At 38.8% G+C, this 22,308-nt stretch overlaps 2 protein-coding genes across 3 annotated transcripts in view; both read left to right on the top strand.

Moving 5' to 3' along the window:
* LOC124634834 (Down syndrome cell adhesion molecule-like protein Dscam2) overlaps positions 1–12,772 on the top strand; it is a 144,526-nt gene extending 131,754 nt beyond the window's left edge. The window contains exons 13-38 of the mRNA XM_047170487.1: positions 86–231; positions 497–632; positions 4,176–4,295; positions 4,805–4,978; positions 5,133–5,277; positions 5,411–5,559; positions 5,748–5,964; positions 6,088–6,233; positions 6,331–6,499; positions 6,608–6,756; positions 6,858–7,004; positions 7,096–7,248; positions 7,344–7,473; positions 7,598–7,773; positions 8,075–8,254; positions 8,488–8,676; positions 8,782–8,970; positions 9,039–9,184; positions 9,317–9,458; positions 9,537–9,687; positions 9,779–9,930; positions 10,034–10,177; positions 10,702–10,851; positions 11,089–11,155; positions 11,663–11,740; positions 11,823–12,772. Of these exons, the coding sequence (XP_047026443.1) occupies positions 86–231; positions 497–632; positions 4,176–4,295; positions 4,805–4,978; positions 5,133–5,277; positions 5,411–5,559; positions 5,748–5,964; positions 6,088–6,233; positions 6,331–6,499; positions 6,608–6,756; positions 6,858–7,004; positions 7,096–7,248; positions 7,344–7,473; positions 7,598–7,773; positions 8,075–8,254; positions 8,488–8,676; positions 8,782–8,970; positions 9,039–9,184; positions 9,317–9,458; positions 9,537–9,687; positions 9,779–9,930; positions 10,034–10,177; positions 10,702–10,851; positions 11,089–11,155; positions 11,663–11,740; positions 11,823–11,874 (3,797 nt within the window). The 3' untranslated portion in view covers positions 11,875–12,772. The remainder of the gene's footprint in view (positions 1–85; positions 232–496; positions 633–4,175; positions 4,296–4,804; positions 4,979–5,132; positions 5,278–5,410; positions 5,560–5,747; positions 5,965–6,087; positions 6,234–6,330; positions 6,500–6,607; positions 6,757–6,857; positions 7,005–7,095; positions 7,249–7,343; positions 7,474–7,597; positions 7,774–8,074; positions 8,255–8,487; positions 8,677–8,781; positions 8,971–9,038; positions 9,185–9,316; positions 9,459–9,536; positions 9,688–9,778; positions 9,931–10,033; positions 10,178–10,701; positions 10,852–11,088; positions 11,156–11,662; positions 11,741–11,822) is intronic.
* Positions 12,773–16,271: 3,499 nt separating this feature from the next.
* LOC124629889 (gamma-1-syntrophin) overlaps positions 16,272–22,308 on the top strand; it is a 38,576-nt gene continuing 32,539 nt past the window's right edge. For both annotated transcript variants that reach the window (XM_047163556.1, XM_047163548.1), the window contains exons 1-3: positions 16,272–16,751; positions 17,851–17,997; positions 20,288–20,447. In XM_047163556.1, coding sequence (XP_047019512.1) covers positions 16,716–16,751; positions 17,851–17,997; positions 20,288–20,447 — 343 coding nt within the window. In that variant the 5' untranslated portion in view covers positions 16,272–16,715. The remainder of the gene's footprint in view (positions 16,752–17,850; positions 17,998–20,287; positions 20,448–22,308) is intronic.

The following is a 22,308-nucleotide window of genomic DNA, read 5'->3' as shown; positions in this document are numbered from 1 at the left end:
TTCTTTTTTCTTATGGACGTTAATTTATTTTTGGATGAGTTGGATTTCTGGTGTTTAGCTATTAAAACAAAACGTATTTCCTCAGATCCACCAGAAATAGAGCCGTTCTCATTCTCTGCAAACTTGCAAGAAGGGAAGCGGGCTCAGGTGAGCTGCAGCGTGACGTCAGGCGACATGCCCGTGCACTTCACGTGGCTCAAAGACAACTCGCCCATTCCTTCTAGCTTACAGGTCAGTATTAGATGGTGATCATAAGATTTAACTATACTGAGATGAGGATTGGAGGATTGATAATTGAAATGCTTTAGATCGAGTACCGTATTTTTTTTACTATATTTTTTTAGTCGTTCTAATTATGGTGTTTTATGTTTCGATCTCCTCGATGTCCTACAGTTTAAATGTTTGACAAACTGATTCAAAACATCAAAACTCTAAATCCTAAAATCCAACCACTTATTTATCGTGCAAATCTTCAACATCCCGCCTGGTTGTATAGGTGGAAGAACGGGGTGCTGATTTTTTCAGCAACCTTGTATTCAAAGAGGTGTCGGCCCGCCACAGTGGGCTGTACACTTGCGTGGCCTCCAATACCGCGGCCAAGGTTAACTATACCGCCGAACTGGTGGTCAAAGGTAACCGCCAAGTCAATATGCACAACAGCACCGAGCACTAACATGATGTCCATGTTGATGTGGAAGCGCGGGAAGGCAATATGTAGTGGCATTACGAGACATTTTGACAGCGTTTAGGCTTTACTTTAGGCTACATATTTTCATTTTTATACCTAAGTACTTTTTTTGTACGAAATTGAAATAATCTTGATTAATTTTTATTAATCTTTATACGAATTTTCAAGATTGTTCAATTTGTATGTTGCAAGTAGGCTTTCAAGAAGTTAGAGTTGTCCCAACTAAGAATCATAAACAATCCAACATTTTTTATAACTGCTTGTTAAAACAAATAAATTTTTCGACAGAAAATATAAAAGTAAATAAGTAACTATACCTAGATCCAGATTTAAAATAGTAGTACTCAGACAAAGTTATTGCAAGACCTTCGTAGATGTAAAAAACAAACATTCATGCCACAACCGCGCTCCCACCATCAAAGAGGCTAATCACGCTTGCACAGAGCACCGAGTTGTCATTATTTTGTCTGTATGCTGGTTTCTTTGCAGGATCACTAACAACCACTGTGTGTAGTCCCTTGTTATTAAAAGTGTTAATGATGGCTTTATTTGAATTGCGAAATTCTCTAACTTCTAACTAACATGTTTAAAATAAATATACAATTTAAAAAAAATCCTGTTTCCAATTTGAATTTTTAACCACGGAATTCAAATAAATGCCGTCGATAATAAATGCACTTTTACAAGCACTTTTCACAGCGCACATTTGTTTCCCACGGCAAATATTTTGTCATATAAATGTATAAATTGTTGAACATTTTTGTTTTGCACAGCGTTGGATTTCAGATGGCTTACGAAAATGGTAAATTTTATTTTATAAGAATTTTTATGTTTTGGATGTCCTGTCCTGTACTGGGATTCTATAAAACTCGATCAACAACTCGCATTTCACTTCGATTCGTAATGTCATTTCATACTTTAGGGGAGGTAGGGGAGGGATGGGCACTTTTTCACAATTTATTGCATAAAAAATCAGATTTTACAGATCATTATAGTTCGGCCATTCAGAGAATGCGTTCCTGACACGTCGCGATTGAACTGACGACGTAACTTTGCAATGGCGTTGCAGTTACGATAAAAATATTTTTGCTGGTTGTTTACCGTTTTAACAATTGAGGAGCATTAAAACAACATTATTATATCAATAATCAATGAATGTAGTTACGTCGTCAGTTCAATCGCGACGTGTCAGGAACGCATTCTCTGAATGGCCGAACTATATCAACTTTTATTGCCATTTCTTATATTCGGCTATATAGATATAATGAAAGAGCTTTCCTAAAAATTACAATCAGTTTCAACATTACGAGATATTTAAACGGTTTTATTTAGCTCACCCCGTTTGTTTTATTATTTATTCTTGGATCAAATTTAGTAATTCAAATTTCACCCTCTTCCTGTCAACCGATTGGTCTGAAATTTTGTATACACCTTTAATTAAATCCAATATGGCCGCCGGCACAAAATTAAAAATTAAAAAAAAAATTTCAATTAAAAAAAAACAAAACTATGATCAGAAATCAGAATAAAAGGACCCCCCTTTTATTCTGATTTGATCATGTCTCCCAACTGCCCATCTCTCCCCTACCTCCCCTATAGATAGACAGATTTTGACAAATCTGTCAAAATCTCGACTTTGATTTAGTTCAACTTGTCAACACGCTCGATAGTGAAGCGCTAGTGTAGTTTGACAATGTCAATCACGAAACTTTAAGGTAGAATTCCGTGGGTCGCGATTGTCGCAGCCGCGCGCGACAAAAGTCAACCTATGAAAATGTATGGCACCGCTGCCGAGGGCTGCGACAGTCGCGCGCGGACGACGAATTTCGTGAGCCGCTTGCGGCCGTACGCTTCTCAACATGGTCTAGCGCTTAATAACATCTATAGAATTTTAGTAAAACCAGAATTAAATTTTTGACAATGCCGCGAGCAGCTTACGAAATTCGTCGGCCGCGCGCGACTGTCACGGGCCTCGACAACGGTGCCATACATTTTCAAAGGTTGACTATTGTCGCGTCCACGGAATTCTACCTTTAGATCGAAGTCGAAGTGAGAGTGATGTCGAAGTGAGTTGTGATATTTTATAGAATCGACATGCTGAAGTTTGAATTCATGAAACGAATCGTTTTATTTGGTGCGTATAGTATAAAACAAAATCAGTGTAAACCACACAATTCAGAGAAAGATGTGGGTTTATTGGTATCCACAAAATGCTGTGAAAATGCAAAAATACACAGAGTTTCTGTATATTCATTTTCGTGTAGGAACAGAAATAGTTCAGTATAGAACAATTTTCTGTATTTTTTTTCACTTTAAAAAAAGTAAATAAATAGTAAGTACTTACATCAAAGTATGTAACAAAGACGGTCTAACATAAGTCGCAATATTAAAGTTCTTAAGTTTAAACAAATAGTTAAGTAGCTCTTAATATGCATTCCTAACAATGTTTTGCTGCTGAAAGGAAAGGTAAAAATAGTATAATTATATGTATGCAAACTCATTATGGCAACAACGATTTACATACTAAAGCTCTGTAAATGGTGTAAGCAATGAATCTTGATTAAAAGGAGATGGCCAAATTTTCATAGTAAAAAAACCCAGAATCGACAGCAACGAAATGGGTACCAATGGGTTCATTATGATAGACCTTTGATGGTGCCAAAAATTCTAGCCTGAAATCCATGGGGTATAGGAGCTATATCATATTTTCGCAAACATAGGTTATGTTGAATTTATGTTGGTTTTAGAGATTATTTACATAAAGGACCATAAAAATAAACTATATTAACATTATACATGCCAATAGTAATATCAACATAGTTACAGAGTTTGCCTGGTTATTAAAAGGTCTTGAGTTTGACCCCCACCCATTGCACTATTCACATGAACCACTCCAGATACGATTAAGTACCGACCTTACCTACTTGAAGAGGTTTCCCTATTATATGTAGGTAACATTCTGAACTGGCAAAGGTCAATAAAAAATAAAATAAAAAAATTACATTTTTTTTTTTTTTTTTTTAGCTTTTTAGTCACTATTCGCATTAGTGAAAAGTTCTTCTCAATACGAATAATATAAGCCCAAACACGAGGTAGTTGATATTTACCATTGCCGAGTTCCCTTAACCTTCTCTCTTCTCCATCATCAGGTCAGCTCTAAACCTTCACTCTTGTATAATGCTAACAGACACACACCTGAGTGTAAAGTTTTTACCCTATGCACAACTTCTAATGAACAGCAATCAGAAAAGTTAAGCTTTTTATGTACTAAAATCGTCATCAAAAAAACCTTGTAAAAAGAGAACCCCATGGTTTTTAGATGATATGAAATACTTTTTGGAATCTACACATTATACTGAATCCAACCATACATACGAAGTTTCTGTCGACTCTGGGTTTTTTTTTGGCCATCTCCTTTTCGTGACTAAAGTGAAATATTGCATTGGGTCCAGAAATGTAAGAAAGTTGCCTTGCTTGCACGCTGCAGTCTCGCCCAAATGGGTGGTGGAACCGAAGGATGAGGCAGTGCTGGCTGGCGAACAGTTGGCTCTGCACTGCCAAACTACTGGCTCACCAACACCGCAAGTTACCTGGTTGAAACAAAGAGGTAGGTTGAAATACAAAGATTTGTGGTTCATCATGATGATGATGTCCTCCTAGCCGATTATCGGCTACGGCGGCTGTTCTCATGTAAGGAGATTAGCCAAAATTTGCGCAGACACAGGTGCACTCCCTATTCCTTCACTCTCATAGCCCGATGGGACGGGAATCCGACACGACCGGAAAGAGATCAGGCGCAGGACCGACATTTACGTGCTCTCCGATGCACGGGTGAATCAATCACCAACTTCCAGGCTTCGGGCTGCTTTGTGAAAGTCTTCTAAAACCCACAAAGCGATTTCGGCCCGACTCGGGAATCGAACCCGAGACCTCGTGCTCAGCAGCCACACTTGCGACAACTAGACCAACGAGGCAGTCAAATCTTTGTATTGTGGTTCATCATGATATATGACATAATACCTACTACAGACATCCTACATGCAAGAGCACCAAACTAAATATTATCAAGAACACCCTGCTATGTCGTACAGTGTCTAACTGTTTGCCAATTTCCAGGATCATCAGCAGACTACGTCCCTCTGATCAACCTAGGTGGAAGGTTTCAGTTCCTCTCAAATGGAACGCTGTGGATCGAGTCAGCACTCCCCTATGACGAGGGAAACTACATGTGTAAATCAGAGAATGGAGTTGGATCTCCACTTACCAAAATTATATTCGTTTCTGTCAACGGTAAGTTTAAAGTGACCTACTTAATTGAAAACAAAATCCTAGGAAGTGATCTTCATATCATACATATGTATACTTAAAAGTCTAAGGCCGACACTGTTACTGCTCTTAAACCAGGTTCTATACAACATAATAGCTTAGTAATGCTTTGTCCCAGAACCGGCTAGGTTCGAATTGACGTCACACAACATGACAGCCCGACGCGATGCGCCCGCGACGCTGGTGTGCGATGTGCGCGGAGACAGCCCCATACGGGTCACGTGGGCACACAACATGAACCACTTAGATCTTAATACTTATAGGTAAGACAACTTCAATTATTTTGCCAATATTAGTTCCAACTGAAAGTTGCATCACTCAACAACGACCGAAAAAGTTCCTGAATCAACCACTTCAATAGATCGACATGATTATAAATGTTCCTAATGTTTCCAGGCTAAGTATCTCAGAAGCAAAGACTGATAGTGGATTAAGGTCGCAGCTGTACATCAGCCGCGCGGACCGGCAGGATTCCGGAGTGTACAAGTGTCAGGCCGTCAACGCGTACGGCCATAGCGACCATTATATTTATCTTTCCGTCCAAGGTCAGTACAGTGCAATTGTATATAAAATACTGCAATACGCCATGTATTCCCGAGAGATGGGAAATGTCCCGGAAGATTTTCACATTTCACATACCTCTGTGGCGGTCAAACGTGTCTACTCCTTCCACAAAAATAAACAATTAATGAAAAAAAACGACTGATATAAATTCATTTACATCGCTCCTCAGAAAAACCCGACACGCCCCACTCGCTATCAGTCACAGAAATCCTCAGCCGCGCAGTCCGTCTGTCCTGGAGCCAGGGCTTCGACGGCAACTCGCCGCTGGTTGGCTACACCCTGCAATACTGCGCATTATCAGCGCAGGGCGCCATCAGGGTCAACCAGTGGGACGCCGCGGTCACGCTCAATGTGTCCGTCCATGGGATCGCTCACTCACATGTCACGTGAGTGAATGTTTTTCTTATAACACAGACACTCTAGCTCTATAATCAATCTTACAACCGTGATAATTTGGCAAGTTAAGTTCTAAATTCAGTTATCAAAGATATGCTTTTTCAAACTTTCAGTTTAACCAAAAAAGGAGACATTCACTACGAGGCCCTGCTGAGCAGCTTGAAGCCACACACCGCATACATGATCCGAATAGGAGCCATAAATCAGATCGACAGGAGTGCTTATACTGAACCTGTAGTGGTGAAGACTCAGGAAGAAGGTAGGAACTTACATAGCCTGTCATAAAACTCATACATCCTTATTTTCCTTTTTGTCATTGAGTCTCATTTTCTCAACTCTTTTCAATTATATTACAGCCCCATCAGAAGCTCCTACCAACGTACACGTAACTCCAGGTGGGCCTGGCGAACTTCACGTATCTTGGCGACCACCGCCGCGAGACGCCTGGCATGGAGAACTGCTTGGTTACTCCGTCACCTATTCGGAAATAAGTCCCGCTTCACCTGCTATGAGAAATTCTACTAGGTACAAATACTTTGCAAACATATTACAATATTAAAAGTACTTAAGTATGGTTCTTAGGTCCTTTTCAAAAAATGCAGATAAATAACTTCTTACTTTATGTATTTTCAGGACACTAACAGTCAATGGATGGTCAGCAACCGAACTAAGCTTATCAGCTCTCCGAAAGTTTACCCGGTACGAGGTGCGAGTCAGAGCATTCAACGGTGTGGCAGCGGGACCTGCCTCTGCGCCGGTTTCTGCTACCACATTAGAAGGAGGTAAGATTATCCTGCTTTTAAGACCAAATAGTAGCTAAAGAAGAACAAATCGTGTTTTGAAATTTTGAGAAGAAGTATAGAAAACTATTTTTAACTTCCAGTGCCTGAGTCTCCACCAACAAGAGTATCCTGCTCAGCTTTATCATCTTCCAGCGTGAAGGTATCGTGGAACCCGCCACCTATTGGACAACATGGAGGACTCATTCAGGGATACAAAGTCATTTATTCGCCACTTACAACAGATCATGGTAAGCCTTTGAATACACTGATTAGAACAATATGAGCAACCAAATATTTGCAATAGGTGAAAATATGATTCAATGGCAATCTTGTTCACAGTAGACGTAGGTGAGATCAAACGAGTGACAACAACAGACACTTATCTACACACCCTTCGAAAATACACCAACTATTCCATTCAAGTACTCGCCTTCACAAATGCTGGAGACGGCAAAAGAAGTACACCGGTCTATTGCATGACAGAAGAAGATGGTGAGAATATCATTCAATCACGTTTGAACCTTCATATGAAGGCGCATATTACTAATTAAAAATGTGTTATTTTAATGATTTCTTTTTATAACCAGTTCCTTCAGCACCCGAAAAGATCAAAGCTCTAGCATATTCTAGCGATTCTGTGCTGGTCAGCTGGTTACCTCCACTGAATCCTAACGGCATCATATCACATTATACTGTTTACTACAGAGAAGCTGGACGGTGAGTAACTTATGATTACAAGAGTCAGTTTTATCATTCCAAAGCAAACTAATGCTGTATTTTTTTACTATTATTAGCATTAAAAACTTCTTAAAATTCGAGTCGTCTTTTTAAACGTTTTCAGCCTAGGCAAGCACTCGAGCTTCACAGTGCCAGCGGATAAGAAAGGGGACACGGAGCTGATGTTCCAAGTGCGAAACTTGATGGAGAATCAGCTGTACGAATTCTGGGTGTCGGCCACCACTGGCTCCGGGGAGGGAGAGTCTACGCTCGTGGTGGGACAGGGACCTAGCTCCAGAAGTGAGTAGGATCGTGATATTAATAATTTGAATGCCACTTCCCCACAGAATGATCTCAAAGAAAATAAACATACAAATATTCGAATCGATAACCTCCTCGTTTTTGCGAAGTCGGTTATAAACAGATTAGGTAGCATATTTATATACCATTGGGACTTAAAGGCCAAACGATACCTCTTCATCGTACGTTCAAGTCCCGATTGTTTATAAATATGTTTACCTACAAACTTTTACATTGGGGGCATTTTGACTTTCATCCAGTATATTTACCGTAGGTTAATGTGTTTTGGTGTTCCCCCCAGTCCCGGCGCGCATCGCGTCGTTCGGGCGCGGGGTGTCGGTGGGCGCGGGGCGCGGCGCGCTGCTGTGGTGCTCGTGCGTGGGCGCGCCCGCGCCGCGCTCGCGCTGGCAGCACGCGCGCCTGCCCGTCACGCACCACCAGTACTACCAGGTCACGCACCGCGGACATCTGCATATACGGGGTATGACTTCAATTATGATCAAAATTCTTCTGCAAAATTGCCCGTCCTCCTGTAATATACCCAATTTTAAGTGCGGTCGGTGCAGCAGAGAAGTGTGGAAGAAAATATCTTTGATACTTTTCTCTCTGACGTCATCGCACAATTATAATATTTTGTCCAGCTATATCTCATACATGGTTGTATGCCTTATCCAACCGACTTCTTCTTACATAAATGAACGATTCTACCCACAGAAGTGAACGAGCAATCTTCAGGGAACTTCACGTGTACAGCAAGCAACACCATTGGCGAAGACTCTATAGTATATGTGGTAGCAGCCATCATGCCTCCCGCTGCGCCTGCGCTATCCTTGCAATATACAACTACTTCTAGCATCAAACTCCACTGGCAACTGCCTGGCGAGACCACAGAACCTATATTAGGTAAGAAACATTAACTATTACTGGATCCAGGTTATATTTTCCCTAATTAGTTCCGATCTTATGGTCACCGAAACTATATGCTAACTGCTTTTCCTCGTTTTGCAGGCTTCCTCCTCAACTACAAACAAGCTTCCGACAGCGAATGGCACACAGTAGACCTGTCTCCTGAAGTGAACTCGTACACAATGGACATGCTGAAATGTGGCTCCACTTATAATGCAAAGATCCAGGCGAGGAACAAGATATCCATAGGACCACCCAGCGATGTTCTTACGGCGACTACTCGAGGGGGGCGTAAGTGTCGTTCAATCTTCATGACAATGAAACTCGTAGCTTAATAACGTCACCACTTTTTGGTCTAGGTCCGAAGCCGCCCAAACCAGAGGATCACGTGCACATGAACTCAACGGCAATAAAAATAAACTTCTACGCATGGCGAGACGGCGGCTGCCCAATACTTGGCTTCAGGGTATCCTACCGTAGAGCTGGCTCTGAGCATTGGATAAAGGTAAAACTAGAAACCATTTCTTTTATAAGATCTTCTATATCGTATAGATTATATCCTGATACAAGAACATAGTAGGTACATTATATACTAGAATAAAATTCATTCTATGAGTCTTAATCGTGGTTATTCCAGGTTGGCGATGGGCTGAGCTCAGCAAGCCACGTGATAGGAGAACTGACGCCAGCCACTTGGTACGAGCTGGCGGTTGAAGCCTACAGTGATGCAGGATTGGAGCGCGTCACGCTTACAGCAGATACTCATACGCTAGCTGGAGGTAAATAATTAAAATTATATGAAGAGATAAACACAAATGCCTTACCTAATCTAACACCTTTCTAATTTTCATCTGAAGGTCGTATTCCACCGATGAAGCCATCATCCCCTCTGTCGGGTGCGTCTCGCCCGGCCTCACTGCGTACCGTGCTGGTGTCTTGTGTAGCCAGCGGCGTGGTCATAGTCGTCACTCTAGCCGCCATAGTATGTCTCGTTCATGGAAAGAAGAAGTAAGAACCATCAACCATGAGCCATGCTGACGAAGACTGTTAGTTGTAATTTAAGTGAATAACTAAATACTCCAACTCATTTTTTTTGCAGATTCTTCTGCATATCAAGCGACCACTACATGAGGGATGATAGGAAACTTAGCGAAAGCAATGAAGCAGAAAGGGAAAAGCTTCGAGAAGGACAGAAGCTGTACTCGTCGTCGTCCATCAACGGGAATGAGAAGTCTAATGATGACTCTTCAGGTACCTTAATACATCCGTGCTAATATTTATATCAAAGGACGTGCCAAAATCTCTTTCAAGTGTTAATTGGTCTTAATGGTTGTATTTTTTTCTTTGTCGCCAGCGGAACTTTACGAAATAAGTCCGTACGCGACGTTCGGCGTGTCTGCGGCGCACTCGCTGCAGTTCCGCACGCTAGCGCGGCGCGAGGACGACGCCGCGCCGCCGCATCGCCGCCGACACCGCGCATGCGATCACTACAGATATGGTAATTATATTTTATGATCTGTTGGATTGAAAAACATTGTTTTGGGGTTGGCTGCCAGTACTATGGATGCAGCTAAGAAACAATGCTAAGCAACAACCTTAATTTTATCAAACCAACAAAATGCCTAAAACATCAAAAAAACTAGGTATCTTATATTTGAATTTCCCGCACTTTAAAGATACCTACAGACCTGAAATCCTTTATTCGTGTTAGATGACAGCCAACCGTCGTAATTAATTTTGCTTTTCATTTGTTTTTATAATCCTAATTTTGTATGCATACAAAATAATAGAACACCCAAATCAAACTTATAAGCAAAATAGTGATGTGCAACTGCACTACCTAATAAGATTGTCGATGACCCAAAAATCGACTAAAGTATGTATAGCATTGTTTAAAATTATTAAATTACGATATCAGTTTGTTACAATCTTTGTGGTCAAATAAATTCAAGAATCACAAGCATAATGTTTTACTTATGCCAAGCGTGGCTTGGTTCCCATGAATGACTGTTGCCCCGGCAGATGAATCGAGTCTGTCTAAATCCTCGACAGTGGAGGCGCGGCACCGCATGCGTGCTGCCTGCGCCAGCGCCGGCGCCGCGCCCGTCTGGCGCGACACGCACACCGACTCTGACGATAACAGCGACAGCGCTGCTAATACTACCACAAAAGGTATGATGAGCTGTTTCATCATTTTCCGGTGTACTGTACAGTTTAATTACCTTGGCATGTCTGAAGTTAGCTGCGAAGACATATACACATAGACATACACCCAGATAAAGTGGTGGTAATGAATATACGTCAACTGCTGCTGGTTTACGAAATCCCACCCGGAGTTTTTTTTTAAGTAGTGGTTTCATAATTGTGCGATACTGTTCTAGAATTTTAATAATGTTGTCTCTTTTTTAGGATCAGGCACATCCCCCTGCAACAGTGCGTACGGCAGCGGCCGGCGTAGCGCCCGCACGACCAGCAGGTAGAACTCAGGTACCTCCCCCGCTCACTCCTCACCACTCGCCTCACCGCTCACCTCAGTCCATGCACCTCCATCGTTAACAGTCGTACTGATTATTTTCATTTCAGTTATCAAGCTAACATTGACAAGTAGCAGTAAGTGGCCAATATCTTTCTTCCTAAATGCAATATTAATCTTGTTACGTTCTAGCTTATTTCTTTATTTTAGGTACTATTTATTAAACTGATGGTTAATTTGTATTTTTTTCTTTGATTAGTTACGTCAAGTTGCACCGTAAGCAATTGTTATATTAAGTAAGTTTGTTTTATCATTATCATAATATTACATTTTCTCACTTTCATAGTCATTTGCATTTTATAGTTAAGCATTTAGTTTAGTTGAAGCTGTAAACTACCCAACATAAAGCTTACTACAAACCAGCTTTGCTAAAAAATAAATAAAAATGAACAAATATGTATTGATACCAATATTTTTGTGACATAAAAATAAGAAACAAATCTTTAACAGTGGAGGCCCGAACGGCAGCGACGGCCTCTCGGGGAGCTTCGCCCCAGTCCCCGCTGATATATCTTCTTTAATTGACAAGTAAGAGATATGTAATATAAGGATTATACTCGTCTCATTAAAAATACAGCATTTATGTTAATAAATCTTAATCTTTCCACAGATATCAACAAAGAAAAGAGCAAGAACGGCGAGAGTGTACAATACACGTGTAACGTTTAGTGTTTTTGAACATTTTTCGAACTGAACAAGAGTCCAGCCGTGCAGTGGGAAATTTAAACGTCTTTCTACTTAATAATGAGACATTTTCTATATTATGTGAAATTAATAAAAACGTTTCGTATAAAATTACAACATTAAAACAATATTGAACGGCTCATCAGTCAATTGTTTGTAAAAAGGGCTTAATTCATATACATTGTGATTACCTTCGTCACAAACTGTGACTCCCCATTTACTTAATGTTACATTGTTAAATAAATTATTTATAATAATGTGATTTATTTAAACGCTGTTAATCTATGACAGTTTAGATTTATAAAAATGGCATCTAATGAACTGTAAATATTAGAAGATATTAAGTAAAGGTAATGGATATTTACTCGTTTGCTGCGAGATCCATAAATAGATGAATTAACAAAATACATAACACAAGAGGATATTTGGCGGTCCATAGAAACAAGCTAAATTTCAACGGGAAGGTACTTTAATGTATACTTCTAACAATCTCACAGCAAACTTTTATAAAAATATAATACGCGAATCTGAGTTTCTTCAAGATTTCTTAATAATTAAAAATGTTTCCGCGTGGCGCATAAAGTCAGATGAACGTAAAATATTTTTGAACTTTAAAGATAACTTAAATTAATTTATGAAATTATAGATCTTAAGTAATGTTAAACGGCTGTTCCAAACTGCAAAAGATACATATCATTAAAATAGACTGCCAGTATTTAAGTAATTCGTAATTCTTTTTACTATATTGTTGATTAATATAGTTAATAGGTATTAATTATACACTATTGTATAAAAATCTTTCTATATACATGTTGTGTAATAATAAAATTATTGATATTAGTGCGGAGGAAAGAAATAAAGATGTGTGTTGTGGTATGATTTCTTTCTGTTTTTGTCTACCTATCTAGTCCACCAAAACTCAACTAGTGAATCTGCGTGCTCTATAGCGAGTTGCATTTTTATTTTCAAACCAACATCAAATCTGAAGGTGTCTCAGATTTTAGTACCATAATTATATATCCCGAGGTTGAACCATAAAGTAGGTACCTACCTACTCAAGAAACGCCTCACCGTGTCAGGAAGTGCGAAGGCTGTGGCTTGTCCAGAATTGTATCATTCACCGTATTAAGTACCGAATAGTAGCTTAGCGTCAAACAGGGGCCCGATTCTCCTAAGTTAATAATGTCAAAATCGAATAGTAATCGAATCGCAATACGATCGTAATAGCAGTTTTAACCATATCGGGCATTCTGCTACTAATAAAAGACCAATCGTATTCGATTGACATTTGATTGGTGTGCGATTGGTATGCTATTTTGGTAATTTTGGTCTATACGGTAGTTTGCCGTGCAATCATTTTGCAATCGTAAAACATTTGCAGACAAAATGATTCATTATTGAATGACAGAAAGGAATAAAAACGTTTATTTCAAAGAAAAAATAGCGGAATGCCACATACGCTTCAATAGTAATCGAGTCGGGATTGGATCTCAGTCGAATCGAGTCGAACGTCAATCGAAGGTCGCTTAGGTAAAATTAGGAGAATCGGGCCCCAGTAAGAAACAAATTCACTTCCCTACTGCTTCTAATTTAATAGAAGGGATATATTTTTATACTAGTACGGGAAGTAGTTCCCCCGGTAGGTACGCGGGTCAAACAGCAAGTATAAAATAAAAATCTTTGACTTCAAATTTTTTTTATTGATTTATCCAAGCAAATTGCCTACCATCTTCCGAGTCCGAGTAACTACCAAGTTTCATCTCAATCGGTTTAACCGCTTTAATGAAAATACTAGTGAGAGATGCTACGAAATTTAGTTCGGTAGTTCCAAAATAACTTTATATTGTTAAAAATTACAAACATATTATAACAGTTAGGCGTAGGATTAGTTGTTTTTTTTCCTCACATATCATAATGTTATTTGCAGAACGAGAAGCAAGTCTCTGATAAACACAGTCACCCATTGAAGTTAACGCCATCTATTAAAACTTATCAGAACGTCTGTCAATACAGGCACATCATTCTACACAGAACTTAGCGATCCTGGCAAGTTTTACTATATTTTGGAATAACGATGTAAATAATTTCAACATACATACTGTACAGTGCAGATATCACAAAGTCATTCATTCACTGTAATTACCATATGTACGCCGATGATATACAATTGTACATCTCTTTCAAGGCTGATGAAACATCTGTGGCTGTGCAGAAAATCAACGAAGATTTGCAGAGAGTGGTTGAATGGTCTGAAGTGAACTCTCTGGTACTTAACCCCCTTAAATCGAAGTTTATAGTTCTGGGTTCTAGGAACCAAGTGCGTACAATCTTGACCACTAATCCTGCGTTGACAGTCATGGGCGAGAGCATTGAGAGAGTTGAGCTAGTATGCAATCTGGGTTTAACTATGGATCCCGAATTAAGGTTTGAGGCCCATATCAATAATGTTCTGCGTAACTGTTTTTATAGACTGAAGGTTCTGTATGGAATACGAAAGTACCTGTCCATCCCATTGCGCAAACAACTCGTTGACAGTCTTATTCTATCTAGGCTAAACTATTGTGATATAGTGTATGGACCATGCCTTCTTTCTAGGACAGAACACGTTATACAGCGTATTCAAAATGCCTGTGTTCGGTTCTGCACAAACATTCCTCGAAGAAGCCACGTGACTCCGTACATAAATAATCTGGATATATTAAAGATGGCAGCCAGGAGGAGGCTGCACTTGGCCAATTTGCTTTTTGGAGTTATTGATTCAAAAAAACCAGAATACCTATATAGCAAGTTGACCTGGAAACCCATCCGTTCAGATCATGGTCTCCGGTCCGTGGTATGCCCTCTGGTGGTACCAATGCATCGTACCATAGCATTCCGAGGTTGTTTCAAGTTTGCAGCCACACGCTGTTGGAATGATATCCCTCCACCATTGCGACGCCTGAAATCAAAGTTACCATTCAAATACCTACTTAAAAAACATTTATTAAGGGAACAAACTGGCTGATACGCATGGTAACTGTTTGTATTGTCACTTACCTACGGGGTCATGGCGTACATGCGCTGGTGTAGGGATTTCCTGAGGCGTGGGATGCATTGGAGGCACACTTGTAGCAGAAGCGTGGCTCCTGATCGTTGAGCAATCTTGGAGGAGGGGCTGTGTCGGCTCATATTGCTCCAAATATCCTTCATCTGTGTTCTTTGTTATGTCCTCATATATTTTTATGTACCTGTGATATCAATTCATTACGATTTTAATGTTAATTCTAAATTTAATTAAATCATTATTATTCCTTACTTTTTATATTCCCTAATTTAACTAAAATGTTGTTTTTTAATTAAAGTTGAATGCTGCTTACTACGTACTATTCGCAATCCACGTGTAACTTCTACTCACCCACCGTCATGACAAAGCATATTTTATAACACCTCGCACGATCCCAAACTGGGATAAGATAAAACTTAGTCACTCGTTGCTCAAGATACTTATCTCGTATGATACATACACACTATACAATATTTTGTAAAGCATATTACCCTCTTATAATAAAGTACGAAAGCGTCGGTCGCCATTAAAAATACATTTTTATTTTCAGTAGCTGAAATAGTTTTTGGCAGATGTTTAAGTTACAGCACTGACCTCTATGGTTTACAGGCATAGATAATTAATGGCGCGACCACATGTATTTTGATCATATGGAGTAAACTAATTATATTCTATTATATTCTTCAAAGAAACACTATTTATTTAATATATATTTAAACACAATTTATTTAACACATATTCGCATAATCACCCGTTGGACGCCATAACGTTAGTTTCGGCTGTCGCTGAAAATCAGCGCTGGGACTTTGTCTCGCACGGGGTCGCAGCATCATGCTGAGCGAGGGCCGTATTGCGTGGTTGTGACGCATACTACCCCCTCATGTTTGTTTTCTTTCTATTTTAGCCCTTTTTTGTTTTATTTATTATATTGATTGTTTATGTAGGTACTTATGTATGCGTCCTCAATTACGTAATTAAATGTATTTTCTTTCTTTCTTTCTTTTCTATATACCATTTCTTCGTTTTTGTATAATATATTATATGACGTTTTAATATTGGGTAGGTACATATTATTTAAACTTGCTCTCGGTAAATAAATTGTAATAGAACTTAACGAATAAAACCACGCACAGGTTGTGTATATGTTTTGAAATTATTAAAGAAATCTAAGCATTATTATTCAGTTCATCGACTGTTCTTAGTCGATAACACATCGATTTCGATGAAAAAAGACTAAATCTATTTTAGTCGTAGTCGGACAATAGTACTAATCTGTGGTCAATTCTCGCCCGCTGTACAACACTAGTATCTACTTAGCCGCGCGCACTCGGAGGTGTCGTCCGTCGTCAATCTTCGTTTAAAATATTTGTTATTGTACTATCAAATAGCAATTTCATCAATGAAAACATTCTAACAATTAAGAATTAGTATCTAATCAGTTATAAGTAATTAGCAAATCCAATGGTCCCGTAGTAAATCTCCCGTATTTCAATTGTTTTGATGCCGTTCACCTATATTGATTTATCGTATGCCAGTGACCTGTTTTTAGTATTTGTAATGTGTAACCCATAAATAATTAATATTATCATTAGAAGCAACAGTAGGGCTAATTAGAAATGGACTTTTGATAGTAAATTTTTGGATAGTAATCGTTATGAGGTCGAAGTTCGTGAGACTGGCAGGGGTACGCTATTTTTTTGTTTGATTTTTATGAAGTGTTATAAAATTTGGTACGTTCCAAACGTTTTTATATCGTAATGGTGTGCATGTTCTACAATGATGACGCCTATTGAGGAGAAGAAAGATGAAAAGGTAAGTGATCTTTAGTTTGTTCGTGTCAGAAGTTCCCATTAGCTCCCCTTAGTTCCCTTGGTTTTGGATGTTAGTCAGGTCAAATAATATTTATTCTTTCAAAACTAATGATATTAAAATTAATGATACCAAAAGATATAAGTTTGTAGTCTCTATTCTTTTGGAAAATTTTCTTTTCCATCAGCATTTGTTTCTAAACTCTGAGCTACCAGGTGATTCAGTATTCTTGTTGAAACATTTAACTCATTTCTAAGAGTTTCTCATCCTAAATGGCCTCCATGTAACCCTTGATTTAAATATGTAGTTAAAGTTATGTCTATACCCCTCATTTGTTTCATACTAATGTCTTAAATTATTTTTAAATATAGAATGAATAGAAGAAGAAATCTATGGTATCTCTAAGGAACTAGTTCTAACACTTGGAAAGAAACCTATATCCTTTCTATATGAGGAGTCTACGTTTGTAATATTTTGCATTAACATTGGTTTAAATCGAGAAAGCATAGTGCACTCATTTCCTTTGCATTTTCAAACATATTCACCTCAATTATAAGTCAATTCACTCCGAGCATCACCACACAGTAAACAATGACAAAATGTTTGCCAAAAATGTTCATTAATGGATTACTAATTACTTTCCTTGTTTGACCGCACAATGATACGTTAATTTTATGTTTGCTTTGTGTTCAAAGCGTGTACAGAATTAGCACTGGAGTTACTGTATTGTTTACTAATGAAATCAGAATAACAATGCAAAAATTTTATTCTATTGTTATTAATATTGTAAATCTTAGGAAGTAAGTTGTACTGGTTTGAATTAAAAAATATTGTGGTATTAAGTATGAGGCTGACAACTAGGATGGCTCGAGGCTAATCCAAATACCTACACTTAAAAATGTGGTTGCTTATCAATCCATATGTTATTGGCAATAATTTGCTCGCTGTATGGTCATTTAATTGTGAAGATGAGTGTTCTTCTACTTTTTTCTTTATATAAATTTCATTCTATCCCAAAAATTATGTTTCAGGTTAATGGTGTATTGCTCAACCTATTTTAAAGCCTGATAAGAATGTTGGCTAATGAGTCATCTCTTTCCAGATTCGTACAGGCATGGTGCAGGTCTCGGATGGCAAGTCCCGTCCGAGGCCAGCCCGGCTGGTGCTCACGATGGATGCGGTGACCGTACAGCGTGAGGCCCCAGTGCCTACACAGCCGATTAAGGATAAAAGTGTGCCCCATGCAAGGGTAAGTAGTCTTGAGAGATCTAGTAGAGAGAGATCTATCCTTTAAATGCTATCCAAAGAGGTTGGGGTGTTAAGTCTTTTAATTCATCAGCAAAATAGAGAACAACAATTTTTTATACATGATCTTATACTAAATTTTGACCTACAAGCCAAAAGAGCACAGCAAGCTAAGAGAAAAAATAAGCGAGGGCAAAATGTATGCAAAAACAATAATTTTAAAACCATTTCCAGTAATTGAATTAATATCAGCACTTAAAAATGTTGCGATTGAAAGCTTTCGTGATATTTGCCGATTTCCCCGCGGCTTTATTTCATGGTTAATTTGCATAAATACTGTTAATTAACCTCGTACGCCGGAAAAGATTTTATATCTCACCCAACCCTTTTATGTTGGCTGTACAGAACTAGCCAATCTAGGTTTAAAACAAATACTTTTATTTTTGCACAAGTTTTAAAGTTCACGGCCGCGCGGAATGTTTATGCGCGAATCACGTGTGTGGGTATGCTGGTTGATTAATACTTAACACTGATGGAAATTTCTGATAGTTGAATTGATAGCAATCAGTTATAAGCACATTTATTCATTAAAGTCGTTGCAATAAAGTCAGTCTTGCTTCCAACACACAGGTCACGTACCTACTCAGAAGTCAAGAGGGCACCGTAGTCCATCATGAGAGCCTGAGTTAAACTGCCTGAATAGAACCTCTAGCTAGAATATTTATCAGTCATGCAGATTTCACTCAATGTAATATTTGTTATAATCACGCACATGCTTTTAAAAGCACAGTGCGTGACTATGTGATAGGTACCAATTGGTTGGCTATCATTGGCGTCACTATTTACAAGACAACAGTCCATAATTTTCCGAGACAATAGCCGTGCTCGTGACGTAATCTCGTAGCGCTAAAGCATCGAACAAACCATCTATAGTCAGTAACGAGGTCATTTTGAACTGTGCCCGATTCGATATTAACCTCTCTGAAGTTTTCCAAAAGTGCTCCAGTATTTTAATGAAAGTTGGAACTTTCAAGAAGAAATTATTTTCGTGGTATTTGGCAGCATAAGCTAGACTATGAATACGGCATACGTCGTACGGGCTCATAATAGTCACACATAGCTGGAAGTATTTGGCTTTGCTGGTATAATATCCTGGAGTATAAATGTGGCTGTTAATTCCTCGGAATGTGCCTATTAGGCTTCATATTATAGCCTTATATCTCATAATACCCAACGTTTGCTATTTGTGGAATTTTGTTGGGACATCGCATTTCTGATTGTCCTGTTATTTATGTTCAACAAAATCTAAACACACATTCATGTTATAACAAAGGTCTGGTTCATACGTTAAAAATATCAGAATAACTTCCCATAAAATATTATGGTAGGAGATACTCAAAGAGCGCGGGCAGCAACCATAACAATTCCAACATAAATCCACGCGGATAATGATTTTTGCATGAAGCCCAGAGCAGGCTAATGGGCGGTAGTTGGGAATTATTAATCGCACAATGAAACATTTAGTGCAGGTCCTGTGGTATCTCAGTGAAGCTGAGCCGCGAGATGTGGATATAAAGCCGACAGTGTTTAAATTTCCCATTGTTTAGATAATTGGGTTTTCTGTGAGCTTGGGATACCCTTTACCTACTTTTGTGGAAAAAAGGCCAGTCCCAATTATTTTGAAGTTCTCTTTTAAGGATTAAATATGTCGCCTCAATATTCAAGAGTAAATAATACAGTGTTCACAGCATGATTTATGAGGTGAAGGAAGGCGCCATCCTGCTTAGCTGTTATTGATCGATAACATATTCATAATTTAGCGACACGACGCCCACGGAGTTTTGACACATGTAAATCGGACGAATCCAATTAACTTTTTGACGCAAAACAAATATGAATCGTGACAAACACCGAGCGAAAATTCTTATTGGTTCTGTAATAAGAATTTTCTTTTATATTTTAAAACGTTCTAGCGTTCGTATAGTATACTAGCTTCCGCCAGCGGCTTCGCCCGCGTAGTGTGTTGAAAAAAGTAGCCTATGTGTTAATCCAGGGTACCTATCTACATACTAAATTTTACTCAAATCGGTCCAGCCGTTTTTGCGTGATTGAATAACAAACATACATCCATACATTCTCACAAACTTTCACATTTATAATACATATAAGTAGGATGAACAGGCATGTAGTATTGAACCATTTTGGCAGTCAAATCAAATTTTTCTAGTTTTTAGTCAGGTTCGAATAAGAACCCGTCTTTGTTCACATTTTCCTCAACATAACTTTATTTTCAGGAGCGAATGGTCCAAATAACGCGGCAGAAAGTTGGAGGACTGGGGCTTAGTATAAAAGGGGGTGCGGAACATAAGCTCCCTATCCTTATCTCCAAGATATACAAGGACCAGGCTGCTGATCAGACTGGCCAGCTGTTTGTTGGAGACGCCGTTATTAAAGGTAGGTATAGTTTATTTACACGCAGTTACTATACCATGTTAGTCGTTCTTGTTCATGGCTTAATCTTGTGAGAGGAAGCCCAGCAGTAGACCAGTAATAGAAAGGATGATGAAAAAAAAAGCTCTTCCCGTAATATAACAGTTCGTGATAAAAAGCTTAGCTGTCTAAGTTTAGTATATGCCAAATTTTCTCACAGCTTTCACGCGCATTCCCTCGGGGAGCATACCGATTTCTTGGGTAACGATGCACACAAAATTCGTGAATAGGTTTCGTGTATAGGTTAGGGAATAGGTTTAGGGTTAGGTGTAAACAAGTCAGAGCATAGATATATCAGTCTGTGCATCTGTCGCGGGATATTTAAAACCAGTTCTAATTTTCTGTTATAGGATACTTTAACGATACAGAAGTTATGCTATTCCGATCTCCCCGGCTGTCACTGAATGTTAATAAATATTGATTGAAGTCGCCGCAACCAGGATACAGGCGTTGTATTTTAAGACGATCCGGATGTGAGACGAAGGAAACAAAAATAGTACCTAGCTCTTGTATTTATGATGCTTTTAGTTGTTTATTTTCGTTCTTTTGCTGCTCAAAGTAAATGTTAGTGGCTACCACGCCTTTTTGATGAAAACTGTTTATAAAAGTTTTAAGAGAAAAACATAATTTTCACAATGTGTATTTTCTCACACAATCTCGGTACGGACGAAATTATACATAACCAACCCTTTGTGCTCGTTAATTAGGTTACGGCCTATCCAGAATGGGATTAGTGGACGTAAACACAAATTGGTACAAATATCAACAGGTAGCCAGAAGGTACCCTACACAGAGTATAGGATGGGATGACCTTTCTTTGAAGTTTTCACGACCTAGTCCTTTGAGACGAACATTATTTACACCTTACTGAACATAGGCCTTAATAAGCTGCTGAAATCATAAACAAAGTTCTATCTAGAATGGCAGAGTTAGTATATACCTAGAAGGCAGGCGAATTTTCTTGGCTGAATGCTGGCAGATTGGCCATGATTTATGCTAGACCGTGCCGAGATGCGATGGCATTATGTTGCGTACGTGGCTTGCGTGCGTATCTACGCTCGTCCTATGTTCGGCCTCTTGTAAATCTTGACTTACAATGCTATTGCATACGCTATTGCTAAATGAAGGGTTTGTACCGTATAGTTCAGCAAAACTTGGTATCGTGCAATAGGTACAATACAAGCTTCATTGTCACAATTGTAGATTAAAGTTAATTCCTGGAATTAGTTGCATTGCGCCATTCCCATCCAATTGCTTAACAAGTTGCAATTAGAAGCCGCTGGATGCAAATACTTTGTCTGTTGCGCCATTAATTAAAGACAATGAAAATACTCGGGGGTATTTCGATCTAGGATCACTTGGTTAACGTAAGCCTGATGGATTGGCAGACTGGCTGCGGTTATCGAATTTCGAGCTGGCTTTACTGCTACTGTTGTTTGTACGGTATTGTCTTATTGCTTATCGGTTCGATCGTGATTGATAACAATCTCGGGTTTATCTTGATTGTCGGAATATAGATCGAGCTCGCTGAAGAGAATGCAGCTGATATGAGATATTATCTTCGGAGATCTAGTGGCCACCCAAGACTTTCTGATTAGATTTTTGAGACTTTCAAGTCAGCTAGTCCGCTGCATGATTTGCAACATTGAATTAAAGTCGGCAATTGTAAACCTACGCGAATTTTAATCGAATGATTGAAGCGTATTTAGGAATGGAATGCATGTTAATTATGCTAATTTATTAATAACTTAAAAAGGTGCATTTTTGGTCTTCACAAAGCTCGCACATCTGGACTACAAATTATAACATGTGCAACAATAACACG

Source organism: Helicoverpa zea, chromosome 1, assembly GCF_022581195.2.
Source record: "Helicoverpa zea isolate HzStark_Cry1AcR chromosome 1, ilHelZeax1.1, whole genome shotgun sequence".
In the NCBI taxonomy this organism is placed as follows: Eukaryota; Metazoa; Arthropoda; class Insecta; order Lepidoptera; family Noctuidae; genus Helicoverpa; species Helicoverpa zea.
This window is presented reverse-complemented; position numbering and strand designations above follow the sequence as displayed.